At 37.4% G+C, this 22,678-nt stretch overlaps 1 protein-coding gene across 1 annotated transcript; it reads right to left on the minus strand.

The window, feature by feature from the left end:
- LOC308133202 (meprin A subunit beta-like) lies at positions 1–18,672 on the minus strand (the record flags this gene model as incomplete). Its single annotated transcript, XM_080500503.1, has 17 exons — positions 1–19; positions 139–247; positions 868–1,179; positions 1,810–2,028; positions 2,856–3,034; positions 11,666–11,842; positions 13,057–13,104; positions 13,397–13,499; positions 13,586–13,759; positions 14,207–14,659; positions 14,777–15,007; positions 15,168–15,329; positions 15,871–16,089; positions 17,078–17,256; positions 17,710–17,827; positions 18,480–18,558; positions 18,667–18,672. 17 exons carry the CDS (start codon positions 18,670–18,672, stop codon positions 1–3), a joined length of 2,787 nt encoding a protein of 928 aa, XP_080356629.1.
- Between the last annotated feature and the right edge of the window lie 4,006 nt (positions 18,673–22,678).

The raw sequence follows: 22,678 nt of genomic DNA on the forward strand, positions 1-22,678 counted from the left end.
TCATCCTTCATGGTCGAACCTGCAAAATAACCAAAGTGTGAACAGCAAAATCAAATATGAGCACAGAATTTAACCAATGTAAATAATCATCTGATCTCATACATTCTACTGGAAATTAAATTAAAATGTATTACTCACCCCATGTCACAGAGATCTGCCATGGAAGTGTTTTGGTACGTGGTTGTAAATTTGCTCAGCGGAGGTTTTGGACAAGGCAAAGAGTTTTGATGCTGCAGACTTGAAATATCTAAATGTAATGTTACATGATTTAAAGGAATTTGTTAATGGAATGGCAAATGTAATGAATACATATAAAACATGACCTTTGTGTGGAAGAACTACAATAAATTACGATAAGCTATATGTTTTTTGCACGGCATCCAAGATTTACTCAGCTACTAATAAATGATCAAATAAAAATTGTTGCTCACCTGTCATTGAAAAGAGGAAGATGGCAGTACCCCTCTTCAGGAAATGTTGTTTCTGGATTTGTTCCAGTAACAAAAACGTTTTCGTGTTTATGCCACGGTTGACATAAAAAGTCTCTCCGTCTTGTTTAGTTTTATGTCCACTAGCAGTGGGCTCTTTTACAGCAGACACTGCTGAAAAACACAAACACACACACACTTTATATATGTATGTATATATGTATATATATATATATATATGTGTATGTATATATGTATATATATAATAAATTAGTATGCGTCATAGTAGACTCTTAAGATCTCTACTCACCAATGGATGGGTCAGCGGTCAGACTGATCTGTTTTGACATTTGTTGTTGAACATGTGGATTTTGGTCCAACATGATGACATTCACCTGCTTCCAAAGGCAAGGCCACTGCAGCTGTGAATCATTAGTACCTGACACTAAACGATAACCGATTCCAAAAGCATTTTCCCGCAGAACGATATAGATCTGGTAAGCGTAGCCGTCTGGAGAATACACCCGAGGGCTGAACTGGTAGGTGTCATAGTCAGTGGTGGTTAAAACCCTCTCGAAGTCCTTTATTTGCCAGACGTGATGCGGACACTCGGACTGCGACAGGTTGATGTCGTCAATAGAAAAGCCTCTCATAGGCTTTGGATCTCCACCGCGCACCTCGAACACAACCTGGAAACTCCGTGCAGCATTCAGAGCAACTTTGTGAAACGTCCATTCAAATGTTGGTTTGCCTAGAGAGGAAAACGTATATTTCCAATTACTGGTGACCTGTACTAAGATATGCATTTTGCAGTTACCGGTATGAATAATGAGGGCTTTTCATGCATTTGTCCCTTTTTTTAAACACGAATCATATGCTCAATTGTTGTAATTTCTTGCGTTTGCCATCAAGTGAGTATGAGGTGCCCACTACCAAAAAATGAAATGTGATTACATGGACTTGGATTTGTTGATGGAAAAGTTATCAAACATATTCGAAATGGAAATATTAGGTGAAAAGGTGAGTCTTTAGCCAAGTTGCTGCCATCATTGTGGTGAGAGACGTTTCCTCACTTGGGTTACCACAGCTTTTGTTTTGTTTGCACACTTTATTATAAGATACTTTCTGGTTTGTTTTTTATTGCCAAATCAAAACTTACTTGGCAGAGTATGTATCCAATTTTTTTGATAACGTCCTCCATCAACACAGCCAAATCATCACATTTTATGTGGTTAGGACATCAGCACTCCATCCATTAAGTCTATGGTGAAGTTCAAGATGTAAAGCACGAGAAAATCCTCATTCAAATGTTTATGTAAAACTGGGACTGCGCCAGCGTGTTGTTAGTTTTTTGTTGCTTGTTTTCTTGAGTGTGGCTCACCAGTAATCTGATCCATGAGGCGAAGGTCTCCTGTTGAGTCGTTGCTGTGCCGAAACTCCCGAATCCAGATGTTCAGTTGACTTGTGTTGCTTCCGCTATGGTAATAGTAGAACTGGAGACATTGAATGTGACACTCCAGAGTTGGGGTCATTTTCTTGGTTTCCAGCCATGCTGAGTCGTTCATCTTCCTTGAAGCTGTACTAGCATGCATGAAGTAACCTTTGGAGTTTCAAACATTTGTGAGTTAATTTTAACAATTAGCTTATTGAATGTATGTGAAGGCTACTTAGAATGATGCTCAGAAAGTTAGTTCGAAAATTGGAATAGTCAGGTGTTACCCTTTGTGTCTTTCAGACTGGTACTGTCGGTATCGGGGCCTCCAGGGACTGAAGTCACTCTCTTCCAACCTTCAGCTGAACTTTTGTTACAAGAACTCATTCCACAGATATCAGTGCTGGAAAAGTCACAGAAGTCCCACACACACACACCCACACACACACACACACACACACACACACAGTTCACCAGTTGACGCCACGATTCAAGCATATTTTTATAAGATAAGTGATTAATAATAACTTTCATGGACAATTATCTCAACTTACTGCAGTTGTAGAGGCGATTCAACTTGTACACATCAGTTGGGCTCATTTCCAGCCGCTGGCCAATTGTGTCTTGGTGTTTCAGTAACTTAGGGGCAATGGTATTTTCTTTGTTTTTAGAGAAAACTTTACGACCATAGTGCATCACTGATGAATAATCATATGGTGTACCAAATGTTGCACTTGATTCTCTGAACAATTTACCAAAATTCCCCTTTGCCGCTGTGGAGCAGAGAGAAGTTACTGTAAATACAGCAGTACAGTTTACAAGTGTATATATGTTTTAATTAATTATCATAACCTAAAACGTATATCAAAACTATGTATATGAATATACATTTCTAAAGTCTTGTTGCCTAATGCTGTTTTAGAAATCGAATATGAATGGAATAAGATTTTAATTGGATAACATTTGAGAAAGGTTTCATTGGAACATTCTTGTACCGCTTTTGATGTTGTTCCAGATTATTTTTATGTAGTTATCTCTGTCGTATCTTGATTGCTCGTGATAAAATCCCAAAGCATGGAGGACCTCGTGTTCCACTACAGCAAGGTAACCGCAGCCTTTTCCAATGGAAAGAACCTGGCCGTTGCTAATGAGCTTTGCGACAAATGAGTAGCACCTGCAGAAAGAAAATGAGCACAGAGTAACAGATTAAGAACATGGTAGCACTGAAATGTTCATATGCTTACCGTGGAAATTTGATTATGTTCATTAAACAAAAACAAAATCCTCGGAATTACCCTGGATTCTTTCTGAATGAAAGGTAGTCTTCATTGGACAGTCTGGGCCGGAAATCAACGCAAGACTTCAGACGGAAATGTTCAAAAGCTTGCAGAATGACTCCCTTTGAAGGGATATCTGTAGTCATATATAGTCATATATAAGCAAAATTAGCATGGAAACCACATTGTTCAAACCTTAATGTGTGACGATGACGAAACACTCACCAAGACTTTCTTCCAGCACGTAACTAACAGGAATATCCCACAACTTTGTTATAGGCAAAACAACATTCCTGGTTACTCTTGTTTTTGATTTAATATCCTTCAGTGAAGCAAAGGTTTCGCATTAATAGGGACAAACAATGAATCCTCTGGTCAAATCGTCACAGAATAGCAAGTGGAACTCTTTGCTTACTTTCATGATGTCACCCTCAGATAAATTGAGATCTGGGTGGTAAACACAAATAGAATTAATAATACTGAATATTCAAAATATGAATGTAAACTATCCACCTTAAATATTATTGTTGTGTATTAGATTAGAGTTATTATAATTAATAGTAATATGTACTTATAACTGACCGTACAAGATTCTTATGGTTACAAAGCATTGATTAGCTCTCATTCAAAGTGAAAATGTGCTTTCCTTGTCATCTTTAACAAACTATTGCTACAGTAAAAGCAACACTTATAGCATATTTTCTTTATCTGATTGACTTATTGTGAACTGCAATTAAAGCCACCTCATTGTTTACCTTTATTTATCTCAGTTATGTCCAACTCCTCCTCGTCAATCTCTTAAATATGAAAAGAATACATGCGCACATATTCTTTCGTTAATAAAAGTCATCATCTTTACTGAATTTCAATAAATTAAAGGGACTTACCTATAAACCATGGCTCACGAGACTAAAAGGAAAACAAACCATCATAAGCGGTATGAACAGCAGATCCAAAGACAGGTATGTACAGTTTTCAAAAGTAACTCAAACAGAAATGTACCTACCATGGTGAAAGGAAGTATACAGAGCAAAATAATGATCGCTGTATACATGACTGTTACTGTGTTAGAAATTTTAAAATAAATGGCCCAAGGAATCTGCATTTGCTTAAAATGCAATTGTCCTTCAAAATCCTGAAGTAGACATATATTTCCAGAGTGAAAAAGTGAGACCTTTTGTAAACTTCCTAAAGTGACTAAACGTGTCATCTGAAGACTGTGGAAAAAGCCTTTCAACAAACAAAAGCCCTCAAACAAATGTCACTAGTTAAACATAATTAGAATTTACCTTGGAGGGAACAACGGTTTTTCCCCCCTATAATCCTGCAAGAGCAATTGTCATATACGTCTGACTAATAATAGCTCTTCACTGCCTCAAGTAAAGCACACAGCAGCGTGTGAAAGAGACAAAATGTATTGTACAAACAGGGACCTCAATGCCTCACAATGTTTAATGTATAAATGCATAATTTTAGAACAAGAGTTTGACAAGCACGTTTTCAGTATTGTTAGAAGTAAGATGACTAACCTCAGTTTTTCCAGTTATACTTGACTGTAGTGTGAAACATGGAAGCTTCCGAAGAACAGCCCGACTTAAGAAAGAAAATAAATTAGAGATATAAAAGTACAGATTTAACTCCGAAATGTACTCAAGTACAAAAGTAAAAAAAAAAAAAAGTATTTCTTAACTTAATTGACATGCAATACTGTCAGTTGGAAGAGTATTACAATAATGTTCGTAAGTATTTTTTTAATTAATCATTTGGCTTTGTTGATTTACTTTCATTTATTTATGTAGTTATTTGTTATGTTCATTTGTTTACTCATTTACTTTTTTTGTTACTTGCTTGTTACGAGTAGTCAGGGTGAAAAAGAAAAGAAAAAGAAAATAATCTGTTTTATGTTCTTTTTGTATATTGTATTATTAAAGCTCAATGAAAATAATATGATGAAAAGTTTATCCATGTGGATGCACAAGTTTAGTCATTAGTATCAGATCATGATTCAACTCCTATAGTTTTGAGTCATTATACAATTGTTGTTTTGGAAGGATCGTTTTATCTTACTGAAACCAGAAAGTGCTGGTGTTGGAATATTATTGATTAAATTATTATTCATAGACTATTATCTGAAAATTCCATGGAACGACCATCCATTCATCCATCCATCCATCCATCCATCCATCTATTCTTGATACAATCACTTAACTATGTATACTAAAAAAATACAATATACTGTACACACATACCTGTACACACATACCTGTACACACACACACACACACACACACACACACACACACACACACACACACACACACACACACACACACACACACACACACACACACACACACACACAGAGTACAATCTCTAAACTATTCTTTAAATCTAAAGAGTTGAACAAAAAGTCACACTGGAAAATATTCAGTTTAAACAGAAGCTGTCATCCCGTCTGAAGATAACAAAGAGCTTTACTTACATGACTGCAAAGAGTGATGAAGTGTCATTGTTTTCCACCCTGAGAAAAGAGACAGGGGTTGGTACAATGCAGGGGTTTTCACATTCTCCTGATGCCAAGTACGAAAACCCTTTCAGTGTGTCCATTAGCCCTTTGCTGAATTATCAGCATCCATCAGCATTTCTGTCTCACACTTGTTGTCTCAAAGGTCGCCGTCTCTTCCGTCTGTATCAGTCAAGTTGATCAAGTTTGGGCAACTCCTCGTGATTCAGTGACTTTTATGGAGAAAAACAACACATCAAAAGTTAACATTTGATTTAAGAATTATTGGATTACAATTTTGGTTTTGCATGCAGCAATTTACTCAAATAGTTTTAACTTGACTTGTAGGTAATTGCACCTTCAGAACTGTACTTTCAATGTCTATAATATCATAAGTAGTTTTTAAGTATGCTTCATTCAGTTATTTATTATTCATTCTATTTATCTATTAAAATACTATTAAGCAAAATGGAACACGTGCAAACATTTTTGAAAATAAAATTAGCTATCATAATTTAATGTGATGAGATTTGAGTTGGTAAATTTGTCAAAGCAGATAATTCTGGCACACACCTACTTTCCATAATGTCTGACACCCGTATCCTTCTGTAGCATGATTATATCACACCCTTAATGCATTTCGTCTCAAAATGTGATGGAGATCTCCAACTATTCACTCGTGCGTCACACAGTCGTGAAATTTTCTTTCCCAGACAAGTTTGCTGAATAAGCATTTCTGATGATCCTGGGTACCAAAATAGTAGAACCAAATTAAAACAACATTTAATTAAAGTAGTGAGCTCACAGCTGTGGTGAAGTCATCACAATTGTGGGTTTTTTTCCAACAAAAGATCGTGTGGAAAGTTTTGAGCTGTTTTGGACGGTGCATGTAAATGACAACAGGCGCCTGATGAGGAAGCTTTTGTTTTGAAGTGCTCACTTTGCTTCACTGGAAACTTATAAAAGATACATGAGGCGAGTCTACCAAACAAAGCCTGGATCATGTTGTCATTGCTGTCGGTTATAGTGTGTCAAAGTCACAGAGGCGGTGGGAGAACGAGGTGTTTATGCAAGGAAGACATGTACAGGCTGAAAGTTTCCACACAGGTTGTTAAAATACCCATCAAGCATTTGTGCTGCTATAAAATATGAAAAGCTCCACGGACTCCTGAAAAGGGCACCTTCATGTAAACATAGAGCCGCTACATAGACACTGAAGTAGTTATAGCTTAAAAAAAAAAACCTTGCAGAATGAGTTTATTTTTAATGAGTCAACCTTCGACTATTTGCCAATTTATGTCAATCCGATAAGGGCTCATGTACAAAAAGTGTTTTTTAGATCACAATATGTGGACTTGAGTTTGTATTTTCACTTGATATTGCTGATGCCCACTAGATCGGGCCTTTTCAGTTACTTGTTTTCTGCCGGACCATTTGTGCTAACCCATTTTTATTGGTTTTTAGATGTCAAGTTTCTCTGGCAGTTTCCAGCGGTTTTACCTGTTTTAAAGGTTTTCAACGTAACTTTTGTGTGGTTTGTCTTCACCTCCGCAACATAAAGATAAACAAGCATCTGATCACATGATGTTTGAATGTCTCACTTTCAGGAAATTTGAATAAAATGGAGTCATCCTTTTTTAAAGTGTAGTAGACCCAGGAGAATATCATGTTAATGACCAACCCAAATGCCTTTTTGTTTTCACCTCAATTTATCCTGAAATCTTGATTCTAAAGTCATGTATAGTTTTTTCACAGTAAGACTGCGTCTTACTGTGAAAACTGAAAACAGTCTTGTGTGTTTCCGTAATGCAGATTGGGCTTTTTGTTTTCGCTGGAGGGCAATGTGGTGTCTGTTCCCAGTGTTTGAAAGTACTTGATCAAATTTCAACGTCAAACTAAATCCTGTTTTTACTCCTCTACTGTCTAATAGGACATTAGAACAGAAAGTAATTTATCACGTGAAACAAACTGGATAGAGCTCTGTTTTTTAATAAATATTCAATAGATCTGTTAATTTTAAAAATGTTAGAAAGTCTTAATGCTGCTTCACGGACACCTTCCACTGAAATGCGTCAGAGATTTTTTCGAACTTATGTAACTCCTACCAAGTCGCAGTCAGTTTTTTTTTCTTTTTCATGATAAGGTCTACTGATCTTTCATCTCTCACGTTGACTTTGATGAGTCGGGTGCTTGACAGAAGTGAGCAGACAAAGAAAAGGTGCACTTTTCCCTACTGACGTCTGTCACGGGGCCTGAGCTGAGTACAACACTGAAACCCACTTTGTTTTGTTCCGCCGTCTGGGGTGTGATGGTGGTCACACACTTGACATCTTGTATATGCCTTTTTGTTGACAGGCGTCCCTGATCCAGCTGGTTTTTCAAAGGTGTGTTGCGCTCTGTCTCGACTGTGTTTGTATTGTTTTATGCAGAAATGTCACACCGTCGCCTGCCTTTGACTGAAGACTGTTTGCACTGGGTGTCGATGCAAATTGTCACAAAACTTCCAAAAGTTAGCCGGAGGACATTTTGGCTCATTTAGCCATTTCTTGTAATTTGTACTCAGATAAGATCATGGGAAGCTGCCAGTCATGCTACAAACTGATAAAAATGTCTCCAACCCTTTCGTGCTGCCTGAAAACAATTACGGGTTTAGATTCGGCTTAAGAGAAGAACTTCCCTTTAAATCATAGGTCACTGATGTTTATTGAAGGATCAACGAGTCATGAATGCTTCGTCACTGGATCTGTTCAGCCAGGGCGGGTCCAGAGTAGAAACAGTGCAAGGGACACAGAAAACTAGTTATTGTCACGTCATTTGTTTTTTTTTGTTTGTTTTTTTTCATTTTTCATAATATTACGATGGACATAACCTCTTCGTACATTGTTTATTGTCATATAATTTGAAAATGAGTCAATGGTGTCCTAGAAAATGTACATGATGCAAAACAGCAGTTTACACCAGGGGCCACATGCAGCTGAACTTCTTCAGACAAGTGAAATTATAACATTATGACTTATTAATTGCAGGAAAGCATTTTGAAATATGTACAATTTTCCGGTAAACATGATCTCCAATGTTTCTTTTCAGATTGATTCCCATGTTAAAATATAGAAATTTATAACAATATTTTAGATAGACGTGTATATGTGTGATGGATTGACGTCCCTCATCCTTGTCTTTATATCGTTGTTTAAATGATGAAGAATCAAATTAAAACTTCTGAAATAGCTTATGGAAAGAGAGCAAAACATAACTATATCAGAACATTTGATGGGCAAAATATGAATACAAATATTTGATATATTTGTGGGAGAGATATGATGGGAATCGGGTGTGTTGCCTCACGTCTCTGCGCATTAAAGGAGGAGCCGATCAGACACACCGGAGTGACAGGCGGGAGACTTCCGCAGAGCCTGAAAGAAGCTGTGTGTGCTTGAGTTTTGTTTTCACTGAATGAAATAATGCCTTATGGATCATTTGACTCCGTGACTCTGTGGGTGAACCTGACGGTGACGTGCGCAACTGCCACAATCATCGATTCACAAAAATGTAAAGGACGTGATGTAGAACTCAAAGGGATTGAGTGGGAGCTGAGAAATACAGCAGGATCACATAATTGGAATGAAATATATTTGTAGAATTTCTGTTAATATTAAAGCTTTGAATGGTGATAAATGTGTTTTCTACGAGAACTCTGTTTAATTCACATAGTGAATTCACATTTTAAAATGCAGCCTGGATTTTTTTCATGACCTTTTTGCATTGGGTGTAATGATGTGTCTGTATTTCTTTTCCCACATTCAGAGTTCAAAGAACAAAATTGACTTTTGTAATAAGTATATTGGGTTAAATAGCACATCATCAGTATTGCACATCATGAATGAGCTATTATGGCCTCTGCTTCGACTAAAGCAATTCTGCCTCCAAGTGGACGAAGTAAGCACAGAATTTTCTTTGACTGAGCAACAGCGTCCATGTTTTCTTTCAATATTTTTTTTGAATCATTATTTTTTTGTCATCTCACTTGGGGACTCCATGTTCGGCACAGAAATACTAAAGATAATAATTAAACAAAAGCTGTTGGTTATTGAAGCAGATGTTATTTTCCTACACATTTTCACAAGAGTATAAACACATTCGTATTTGGCTTTGATAAACATGTCATGTGCACCTGATTGATGCTTAGAAACGAGTGTAAAACTGCGTTTTAACATATTGTGATCAGAAATCTACTGTATCAATTCTGATAGTATCAGTTTTCATTGTGTCATATTTATTTTAAAGTAAAGATGTGTGTAAAGTACACATCTTATACATTGAATTGAACTCACTAATGTATAAAACATCATTAAAAGGGTTCAAATATCATCTACATATTTTTAAACTGCTAAAAGCTGAAATATGTGTGGTTTTGGTCAGTTCATCCCAATATGATATATGATGGTGCATATTTATACCGGTTTTAAATCTTTCGGTATAAAATGTCTATTTGCACACATTTTAGTCAGTGCCATGTAAAGGGTTAAAAAAAAGCTATATATTGTTTTACTGAGCTATTTATCTTCCAGTAATCATCAACAACTTATTATACATTATTATACAACAAACCTTGTATGCTGATGATAATCATCACAAAGTTTTTTCCTATATAAAATCATTTCAATGATGACAGTTATGTGAAATAAAAGATACATATCTATTATATTCACAAAGCACTATTCTCCATAACACTCAGCTTTGACAAATATATTCAATTCATATCACTACTACACTTTGACCACTAAATGGCACTGTTGCTTCTTTTAAAGGAACTCCTCATTAGGGAATTTAAAATGGTAAAAAGATTAATAAAAAGTTAATAGATCAAAACTCTGACCTCACCTTGGTCCTAACAGTTGTTTTTTACGACAAAAAAAGAAAATCACAGGACAATTATTCTTTTAAACTTAATCTTCAAAAAGTTTTGCAAAAGAAAAAGGGCCATTACGTTACCGTAGTTATCCAACTTCAAAGGAGCAGTCTCATAAAGTGAAAGTTCATTCAGAGTATATTGAATATGTAGTTACTCACACAAGAGACAAACAAGACACATGTCAGTTTGTAGGCAGTTCCTTTAAGGACTTCTTGCAGCTGGTGGTGCTTTTCTACTAGTTCCGACTCAGCCTTACTCGACTTGACTCGTTTTCCCCGAACTAGTTCTCTCTGGAATATTTAATTTGGTCCAAAATCTGCAATAACCCTATATACAGTATATTTTAAAATTCCTGACTTCCTGATGAGTTTTCGATATGTGTGTAAGAGAGTTTGTTGTGCATCTTGGCATGTTATGTGTGTCAACTTTGGTAGCTCTTGGTGAAATAAGATTCGGGGGCAGAATTTTTGGTATTTTTCAGGTCGCGCTGTTGAGCCATTTTTCCAGTCACATGTGTGAGTCCTCCATCACCAAATGTTTGTAATACAATTCTCTCCTTTTTATTTATTTTTAAACAACCCTGGAAAAAAAGGTAAAAGTGAAACATCACAAAATTTTAAACTATAAAACCAGAAAAAATAAGTATTGTGATATTACATCAATAAAGCATCAACATTCTCAAAACATCGACACTTTACCTTCCAGGGGCGGAGGCAAAGTGCTTCATAAACGAGAAATGAGTGAAAATCTTTCAAACAAGAAATGCTTCATGAATGCTATCAAAGTCATCAAAACAATAAAATAATAATAAGGAAAGAAGTCTGGGGAAGGAATGTCTTCTTCTTCGTTGGTCCATGATGTCATCTGCTTCAGCTGACTGGGTGTAGTGTAAAGTCTGCTGAAGATGTCGATGGTCAGCTTCGTTCTTCTATGACCTATGGAAGTGATCTCCTGTGACCTATGGTGGACGGTTACCAGCACCCGCCACCGAGCAGCTAACAGTGTTTGCTCACAGTGTACTCGGTGGTGGGAGGGGTTGTGTGTGACCCTCCTCATGCTTTATGGTGCTTGGCCTTGAGATGGATGCGTTTGCAGCGGCTGACGTGTATCCACCTCGCTCTTTCCAGGACCTTCACATACGTGTAGGTGGTCAGGAGAACTCGGTATGGGCCAAGCCAACGCAGTCTCCAGGACTTGAGACAGAAGGTTTTGACCAACACGAAGTGACCGGGTTTGAGTTTGTGTTTGGGTCTGTTTGTTTTCCGAGGGAGGGTTGTGCCTACCTGTGTGCTAAAATCAGAAAGAGATTTTGTTAAACAAATGCAGTATCTTGCCAGTGAGTCTTCGGTGGTGGTCATGAGGGGGCCTGGGGGGCCCATTCCCACAATGGGAGGAGCTGCAAATCTCAAATGGAGAGAGGTTATCCCGCATGCCCACTCCCATCCTCATATACATTAGTAGTCTACAATAGGCAATGCTTTTCCCAACTGAGTTTGGTTTCTTCACAACATTTGGCTAATTTGTTTTTAATCGAGCCATTTTCACGTTCCACAGCACCACCAGATTGTGGGTGGTAACCGCAGTGCGTTTATAGGTCAAACTGGAGATGTTCTGATAGTTGCTGAACTACCTCATTAACAAAGTGTCTGCTATTGTGAGATGATGGCTTTTGTGGAATTCCCCATCTGGGAATTATTTCAGTTAATAAAGCTTTTGTCACTGTTGGTGCTGTAGCATGTTTGGCAGGGAAGAACATATCAGCCATTACCAGACAGTATTTTTTGTTTTCACATGGTGAAAGTTCAATGAAATCCATCTTTACATGTTGAAAGGGGCATGTGGGTGTGGGGTGTGCTGCAGGATGTGTGAGACCTAGCGGTCTGCCAGGGTTGTATTTTGTCATTTAAAAGCTGGTGTTTTTCCTCAAAAGAAAGTTGTGAAAATGTCTTTATTATCTCCAGTGCTGTCATCCTGCCTGTTTACCCACCAATTAGCTAGAGAGCTTAACAGTGCTGTATCAATTCACGAATGCACTGTGAACGTACGTATAGCATGTAGCATAGCACGGTTAAGTCCAAAGGCAATGTAGTGATCTGCCTTTTTACATAACTGGTTTTCATATTGGGGAACTGACTGCGCATGCGCAAACGCATCCATACACTGGGTATGACCAGCAAAAGAAGAGCAGCAGTGTGCCTTCGAGAGAGGGTGTGGCCTTCAGTAAAACAGCGCAGGAGTGCGTGACTTGTGCAGCCTCTCTGCCATACCAGGCAATTGCTGCATGGAGTCATTTGGAAAAGCACAAAATGCTGACACTTTCAAACCTATATGCACTGCAAGCTTCTGGAAATTGAAAAAATTAATTCAAATGAATTATATTATGATTAAAACAAATAATCAAAATGAATATTTCATTCATTTCAATTCAGCCTTGGGCAGTCACTGCCTGCCCTGACTGCACGTCATTGGCTCTACCCACTCCCCCAAGTGCAAATAATAAATACCTCATATACGTTGTCGTCGAAGGTGGCACTGTGGTAGTTTGCACAGTCCTGCAGAAATTCAAGGCATTATTCAATGTAAATATATCAATCAGAATTAGATTTTATATTTCTTAATTATAGTCTCATAACAGGAAAATTCTAGCTCTCATCTGTAAACATGTGAGCATGTCTGTCTATAAAACATGGTTTTAAAGGTAATAGCGAACATTTTTCAAGCATATTTTGTATTTATTTATTTTTTACCTCTTGTGACAACAATACATTTCTGCAAGTGTTAAAGTCCCAGCAAGATTCCACAGAATTAAGGAAAAATCTGACGAAAACTTGCACCAAGTCCTACCTGGAGCATGGGCCTTCATCGTCACGTGTGGAAGGACGTTGAATCATCACAGTTGGCTCAGCAGGACATGGGAGTACATTATCGTCAAAAAGAGGATTGATATCTATCCACAAAAAAGACAGTTTAAGTTTAAATGTTTGAACAAAGATAATTGCTGCGGTGAAACAAGAAGTGGGCGAGTTGGCTTACCCTCGAAGCTGAGGGTGAAAATGGCCGTTCCTCCTTTGAGGAACTCTCTGAATTGCATTTCTTCCAAAGATGAAAAAGAGATTACGCCAAATAAAGTTCCCGCCAAACCTTCCTCACCGTTCTCATCTATAAATCTAGTTCCGTTGAGTCGAGGATTGTCCCAAACAAAGAGGCCTGTTTGCAGAAGGACAAAAGGGAAAGAAGGGAAGTTTAGTTTTGAAAACAAACTTTATAAAATGAGCAAATGAAAATAATAATAATGATCCAATTTTGTCGATATGTTGTGCTCATGCTAAGATTATCATGTCATCACAGTTTGTCCAGTGCTGTAAATCGAAGACGAAAGAGCTAATTCAGCTATAAAATCCACAAAACTACTGTACCAAATGGAGAACTGCCATTTTGGCTGACTACATTTTTGAAACAAAGAAGTAAATTCTTTGTTCTGGTGTGGAATTGGTTCTCAGTACAAAAACAGGTTGAAGTAGACACAATAAATCCAGATTTATGGAACAAAACTGGATTGAAACCAAGCTCGGTCACTACAATACTGCCTGCTGTTGCACAAAAATGGCATCACATATATATTTTTTTTATTACATCATGTTGTAGTGAACTCACCGTTGCCTCTGACCCTTCCAGGATCAGTGATGAAACTCTGCCGTTTTGACATCTGCATCTGGAGGTTTGGGTTCTGATCCAGCATTTGTACAGTGACTTGTCTGTACGGGCATGGCCACACCAAGTTGTCGTCGTTGTCGCCAGACACCAGTTGCACAAACAGTCCGACAGATGGCGTGATGAACCTCACTGCTGCCCGGTAAGCATAGCCGCCTGCAGAGACCTGCCGTGGACTGTATATACGGCCTCCAATTGCAGTAGTTTCCAGTACCTCTGCAAAATTATCAATCTGAATGGTGACATGTGGGCACTGCAGCTCAGACAGGTTGACGTCGTCAATTGAGAATCCGCCTGCAGAGCTTCCTGCTCCTTTAATGATCTCAAACTCCACCTGGAATTGACTGGTTGCACTCAGAGACACATGGTGGAGCTTCCAGTGAGACGTTGTTGAACCTAAAAGAAGGATTTTTTTTTTTTTTTCAGATGTTCTGTGTGAACTTTGAATTCTTAAATGGCCTCAAATAGTAAATGATGCAGATGACACCTGGTAAAACCACAGTCTGACATTACCGGCAATCTGTCCCATCAGGCGAATGGCTCCTACGGAGTCCTCTTCATCTGTAAACTCTCTGATCCAGATGTTGAGTGTGTCTAACTCGTTCCCACTGTTGTAATAGTAAAACTGGAGACACTGGACGTTGCAATCCCTTTTAGGACTCATCCTTTCCGTCTCCAGCCGGGCCGAGTCGCCCTCCTCACCTGACGCTGTGCTTACATGCATGAAGTGACTCTCCCCCTCACCTAAATGGTTGTAGAGCAAAACAATGTTACGGTACATTCATAGAGAGGTTTTTAATGGACACGTGCATACCCTTTTTGTTGTTTTTAGTTTTTCCATCATATTTCATGATTGAAACTTGGCAAGGAAAGAACAGAAAAGAGAATGGAAATGGAATCTTACTGCGCTCATCACTTCCCCCAGGTAGACTGGTGTGGTCAGAGCTGGGACCACCTTCAGCCTCTGTTACCATTTCCCAGCTGATCCCACCACTTGAACAGCGGTCCATTTGACACATGGTCTCATCAGAAAAGCCACAGAACATGTGTAAGGCAACACTCGAGTCTGCAGAGGTGAAGGATGAAAGCACCATTTGTCTTTTGAACTGATTTTGAATTTCAGCTTGAAATGTCAAAGCATGAAAAGCAGCATATAACTTGTGTTGCACTGTCAGCATCCATGTAAAAATCTATTTTTTTTATATATTGCCTACAAGAATATATCATCGCTTTAAGGGTAATCCATTGATTAATGTTCAGTTGGAATGTAAATACCTTTACCTTGAACATTACCTTTCTTAAATAATTAAATAATGCTGAAGGCTTCATTAGTTGATTGACATCAGCTTTTTCATACTTATGTCACAATTAATGGCTTTTTTTGATGTAGCTGAATGGTTTCTGTGTGGGCCAGAATTGAAAAGGGAATTCCCCAAACTGTTGCCACAAAGACCAAAATGTGGTATTTAGTTAAACACTTGTTCTGTGTCCAAGAAACTTTTGTCCTTTATGAGCTCGGTATGGTTTGGTGGCAGTGATCATTATCATTACAAGATAAAAGTTGTGACTCTTCCTTGTAAAAAGATACATTGTGAATTCATTCTTACCGCATCCGTAGAGAAGGTTCAACTCAAGAACATCACTTGGGCTCATTTCGAGCCTCTGCCCAATCACGTCCTGGAACGCTGGGTTCAACGTCCTGATTGTGGGTCCGTTGCCATTGGTGAAAAAACTGTCGCCGTAGTGCATCACGGATATATAGTCGTAGTCGACTCCGTTGGTGGTGCTGCCTTCTCTGCTTTCTATTCTAAAGTTTCGTTCTTCGCCTGAAACAAGCAATCAATTTATTTGCATATAAATGGCCAACTGCTGCATTCTTTAGAATTTCCAAATACACTTTAAATACACTGACTAAAATGTTGTAAACATATACATTTACTTTTCTACATCTTTGAAATAGTCAATTGAGCATTGCCTTTAACCTCCTCTCTTATTTAAAATGTCTTAAGTGTCCAGATAGCTGTATTGTTGTAGCACATGATCTGTTATACACATTTGTTGTGAGGTTGCAGGGTAATGATAACCAGTTCTAAAGCCAAGAGCACAACATGGAGAGAGACGGCAGCGCTGAAACTGTATCAAGTAATGAGTTCATGGAGTTGATTTCATCCTCGTGTCATCCAGACTCTTATTGTGAAAAGTAGAAAATGGTGTAACTTTATAATGGGCCGAAAAAGAACGATAGATTCTCGATAATGAAATAATGACAAAATAATGTTTCTTTTGTACAGACAAGCAAATTAAATTTTGCTGATCCCCCCCAGAAAAACAATAAATACTAATATTAAACTGTCTCATGTAGCAGGTGTAGATATCTATATATCGTGCAAAATATATTTAATTTCCTTTTGTATAACATGGGAGCAAATCACATTTTTCATAACTGATGGAGATAAATATATTAGTACTTAATTTTATTCTTTATATGTTTTCATAATATTGATTTTTGGGTTTAATTTTACTTCATAAAAACAAAGTTAATTAACTAATTCAAACAATAAAATATGATTCTGTATAAGTATTCTATTTTACAAAATCCTGTTTAAAAAACTCTTCCTTTTCTTATCAGTTTAATAACACAAGATTTAACACGATGCTGCTCCAAGTTAATCTAAATCACAATGAAAAGAGAAGATATCTGAGTAAAAGACAATATTCAGTTACCTTTCATTATATTATGTAATTTCCAACACTTTTCATTCCCATCATATCTCGATTTAAGGAAAACATAAATATCTGAAGTATTTTTCAAACCTTCCAAGATGTTTTCTGTTACAATTATCACATGATCGTCTCGGTCGAATCTGGACTGTTCATGGAAGAATCCGAGAGCGTGGAGAAACTCGTGTTCAACAGTAGCTATCCTGTCACAGTTTTGCCCAATGGAGAGGGTCTGTCCGTCTCTTATCACTCTCCCAATGAATGAAAAACATCTGTAATAGAAACAACAGTCATCAGCAAATCCTGTTTATCTCTTTTTTTCATTATTCAATTTACCTAAAGGCCCATTTAATCATTTTGTTTCATACAATCATACAAACCCACAAGAGAAACAGTTCACAGACTAATTTATCAAATTAATCAATCAAATGATCAAATGACTAAAACAGCTCAGAGCTCATTCTAAGATTATTATATAATAATTTTGTATGTATTATAAATGCATACAAAAGCTTTATTTGATTATACAGATCCAAATGTATACAGAAGTATCCAGTTAACCCAAAAAATAGAATGAACCATCCCATCCCATCCCATACCCCATACCATACCATGCCATACCATACCATACCATACCATACCATACCATACCATACCATACCATACCATACCATACAATACAATACAATACAATACAATACAATACAATACAATACAATACATACCCGTCTAACTTTTGAACAGAGATGTAAAATTCCTCAGAGTCCTTTGGTTTGAAATCGATGCATGACTTCAACCTGAACTGTTCAAAGGCTTGCAGGATGACTCCTTTAGCGTTGATTTCTTCAGTGGATCAAATAGGGACATATAGACAGAAACATTAGAAAAGTAAATGCAACCGTTGTTCTTGCTAGTGCAAATTGTACCAAAGTTACAAATCGCAAATTGTGATGTAACTGCAATTTTCAGAAGCCCCTTTCAGTATTTTTATTGTTTTTGCAGCTCAGTGAAATCATTTAAAACAGAAAATATCAGTCATATCTACATTTGTTGACAACATACAGCCAGTTTTAATGTCAATTATAAAAGTTATTGATTGTTTGAGATGGGAGCATATACATTTTAAATAAGCAAGGTGATAAAAAATGTTTTCAAGTCACTGATATTGAGAATTTTTAGAGGAAAAAACTTGTTTAGTAATAGTGTCATTATAATAGTTCCACTATATAACACTATTTTCACTAAACCTGATGTGGATGACATGCTCGACTTTGACACTAATTTTGTTGACTTACTTCTGCTTCCTCTGTTCATTATGTGTCTCCAGTGAAGCATCAATCTTTATGTAATCGATAAGTTTTGAACTGGAGTTTCTGGTTTATTTTGTAATTTTCTCTATTTTTCCCATGCAGGTATAAAACTAAAGAAATCTCAAAAACGGTGTCCAACCAAATACTAAATATCTGTGCTATTGAGAAAGAAGAATGATGTTTACCCAAGCCGCTGTCCAAGTCATAGGGCACTGGAAGGGGCCACAGTATATCCCTAGTCGTGGCACTCCTATCAATGCGTATCTGATATATAAATGATATTTAGTGACACATTTTCACATGCAACACATCCAGTGGAGCTCATGTGTGATTTCATAAGATATTCATCCCTGAAGACTCTGTTGAACTTACCTCCATGATGTCATCTTTCATTGACTCTATGGTGAAGCATAAAATGATTATGTTCATTAAGTCAAATATCATTGGTGAATTAAAAGTGTAATACAAAACATTGCCATAACTCTCTGATCCATTAAAGAGAATATATCCAACTTTACCATTAGTAGTGCCAGCAGTGTCCTTGTCTGCTTCAAGATCTATTAAAAAAACAAACAAACAACACACAAATAAGATCTTTATAGTGTGATTAAAATCGTCTGATCAAATATATTGGGTAATTCAAAATTGTTTCTTTATTTCTACTACAGCCACAGCTGACCCAAAGTGCTATACATGAATAGACATAAAAATCTTTAAACGTGAGCTGCGATCAATAAAATACAATAAAAAATAATAATAATACAACAAACAATAAAATACAACAGGAGCAGAGTCTCAAGCTGGGCTAAAAGTGAGTGAATATAAATGGGTCTTAAAATGAATAAACATTGACGAGGCTTGCCTTGGATAAGATTAAGGAAACGTAACAAAACTTACCCATTACCTCTGGTTCAGCCTGGAGGGGAAAAAAACAAGATTCTCATATAAGTACATGAAATTTCAGCTCAAACAGACATCTGAAAACTATTTTTGGTCAATTTGAAACTTTCACATGGTTGTAATCTGTTTTTACTGTTTGTGTATTAAAATGACCACTCTCTTATTGGACATCAATGAAGAGTAACACAACTGTATCACTGTTATTAGCTGATTTGCCCCTGCACATTCTCTTGTTACTCTGATTAAGAAAACAAACAAACAAACAAACAAACAAACAAACAAACAAACACAAAAGTGCCCCTCTGGTTATCAAGTCCATATTTTCATTAGAATTTGTATCATAACAACATCCTCTTAAAAAGTTTATTGGATTAGGACAATTCCAGTCTTCTTTTTTAAATAGTTTATCAATAATGACACCCAATAGAACATAGTGTTTACAGGAAGTGGGGGAAAAACCACAATATTATTACCGGCTGTGAGGAGATGACAGGTAAAACTGCCAAGTACATTATAAAAATGTAGCCTTTCATCGTCACACTGCATTCAGGACTGAAAATAAGAAACATTGAATTGGAGAGCGTTGTCATGAAATGAGTCAGTTTATGGGATTCATTTAGAAATTAATTTAGAAAATTCAGTTGACTATTGATGGAAATGTCTAAGGTTCTTACCTTCAGCTAACTCTACTGTCTGTTCCTCAGCTGCACACGAGAAGCCTCGGCTGTGGAGGGAGCGTTATAAGCTCCTGGTAAATCACAACAAGTCCTCGGTGGACTTGCTGATCAAGTTGTACCAGAAATTGCAGTCATTGTTTGCTGGAATTGACTCCAACCTCTGTGACCTTGACTTTTTAAAAGAATCAAGAGAGGGAATGGAAAACATTTAAAGTCTTATTCCCACAGCATGCTTTTGCCTGTCACGTTAAATAGAACTAAAGCTGATGAGCTGAACTTTGTACAACTACTGAGCGCATCAAGTCAAAGGCTGAGATACATGTTCGATTTGACAGATCATAAATAGTCATGGCTGGAAGATTTTTTTTCTCGGACTGAAAACATGACAAAAGTGTTTGTGAAATACGTTGAACGATTTGTCTTTGGTTTAGTATCATGTCACAGGTTTTTTTTTTTTTTTTAAACTCATATTCTGTTGTTATCAGATCAAGATGAGGATCAGATGAGCATCATCATCATCATCCTCTTTATTGCAGACATAGGAGTCCATAAAGAAAATTCACAAATACATAAAACAAATACATAAAACGGGGAATAACACACTATAAAAAATATCAGAAATTGAACAATCACAGACAAGTAAAATATCACCCTATTTATAAAAGGCACTCATACCAATGCCTCCACAAGGATAACTGGTATTTTACAGTACGTATGACTGGGATTAGTCAACAGCATTATAATGGCGTTCTGAGAGTCCTCTCACCTGCGTATACATTTATACATCAGATTCCTCATGAGAGCTTGAAAATTAGAAACAACTGCTTTACAGAACGTCTCACTTGCACTTTCCCAGAGAAGTTTTTTCAGCAGGATCCTCATAACGTCATTGTAAGCAACATTGAGCTGTTGTCGGCTTGATTTTCTATATTTAATCCACAAGGGGGCGGTATACAAGGGGGTACAATAAGCTCTAAGGAGAGTAATTTTCACATTTTCAGAGGACATTGAAAATGTCCTTGCTAGTATGTTGGCTTTAGCATACAGCATACCGCATTGTGTATACAGATGATCATCATCACACATTTTGATCAGTGATGTGATGTCCCAGATATTTTGTTTTGCTACTGACAGTGAGTTCCTGTTCTGACAGGTAATCAATAGGGAAGTTGAGATACTTATCCTCCTGAGGTCAAGAGGTCGTATCACCCCACTTTACTTGCATCTCCTGATTAGCATAACCAGTCAGCCAAAGTTCTTACAATATAATCCGGCACCCCCTTTTTACTTAATTTCATAAACAACTTTTCATGGTTGACATGGTCAAAGGCCTTAGAGGCACCAGTGAATCCTATAAGAAGAGATGACTTTTTCCTCATGTAAACTTCAACAGTTTTTTTCAAAGCGTAAATACAGAGATCACTGCCATGTTTGGATTTCAAGCCAAACTGATTATCATTGGTACCAATATATATATTGATTTGATCTAAAAGAACTCTTTGATACCACATTGGCAAGCGCAAGAGGCCTGTAGTTATCTAGGCTCCCAATCTTTCCAGCTTTCTGTCTCATCTGTTCCCGGCAGCCCCGTTTGTCCGAAACGTAGTGTGATTTTGTGGAATTCTGAGGAAAGTCTGGCACATTTTTGACACTCTGTCAAGGCTTTCTACGGATGAAACGTGGACGTTTGAAGTACATTTATTAAGAACATTTACAGTAAGTACAGTAAAGTAAGTTGATTGTTCTGCACTACAGCACACACAAGACAGGAAAGAGTGTGGGAGCCCCATTAAAGTTGGACAGTGTTACTCCTCAACTGTAACATTTTGAAGTGCCATCGAAAACCCTAAATTACCATATTTGACTGTCAGTGCCAGCTATATGTCCCCAAAAAGAAAAAGCTACAAAGGAGAATTATATGTACCAGAAAAAGAAAACCAAGCAGCAGAAAGAGTTGATGGTCTCTGGAAACATGTGAGGGTCTGAAGAAAAGCAGACAAAAATGTTACTGCGTTGAAGAAGAAACAAAGAGGTATAATTGTGGGTTGAAAGCTCGACATCCAGAGCTGGAGGAACAAATTCACAGATGCTTTATGGAATGGCAGCTACTGGCCGAGGTTTATTGATAGGTTGGTAATGTCTGAGCATGTAAACATAAATGTTTCTTAAAAAACAGTTAATCTCTTCATGACATTCGTTTGACAGATGCAACATATAAACTCAGCTGTAACTTATGTGTGGGAACTTATTTCAGCTTTACATATGTAATAACCTGATAAATATCAGTGTATTTGTTTCTTTGAGTTCATGTTACGAGATCTTTAAGAAAACTGTTTGTATTTTGTGTTAAAATATTATTCATGGTTGTTGTGTTATAAGACTGAATGACGGAATCTTATTTTGTTAATATTTTATTTTGGTGACGGAAAAGTTTGACTTCCGGAAAGAACCTTGAACGACGGAGGGAAAAGCTGGGTACACGAGTGTTTCCCGCCGACAATTAAGTGGAAGTAACACTTACTGGATCATCTCCTGTTCTTCAGCTGGACTGTGAGTAGTCCGTGGATGCTGTAGGTTTGGAGCGAGTGATTCAGAAGTGTAACTTGCGGACGGAGTGTGTGAGAAATCACTCTGATGAACAGCTCAGTAGCCTGTTAGCTTAGCCACGGCTGTCGTGGTCTGGAGTGCGACTGCCTGGGTGGACGTCAGAAGACAACGAGGATCGGCTGAGTTTCTGCTGGACGCTGCTGTCACTGTGCTGGATGACACGGACCCAGTTTTCCTGCTGACCAGGTGAAACTGGATTT

Source organism: Blennius ocellaris (genome assembly GCF_963422515.1).
Source record: "Blennius ocellaris genome assembly, chromosome: 8".
Classification (NCBI taxonomy): Eukaryota; Metazoa; Chordata; class Actinopteri; order Blenniiformes; family Blenniidae; genus Blennius; species Blennius ocellaris.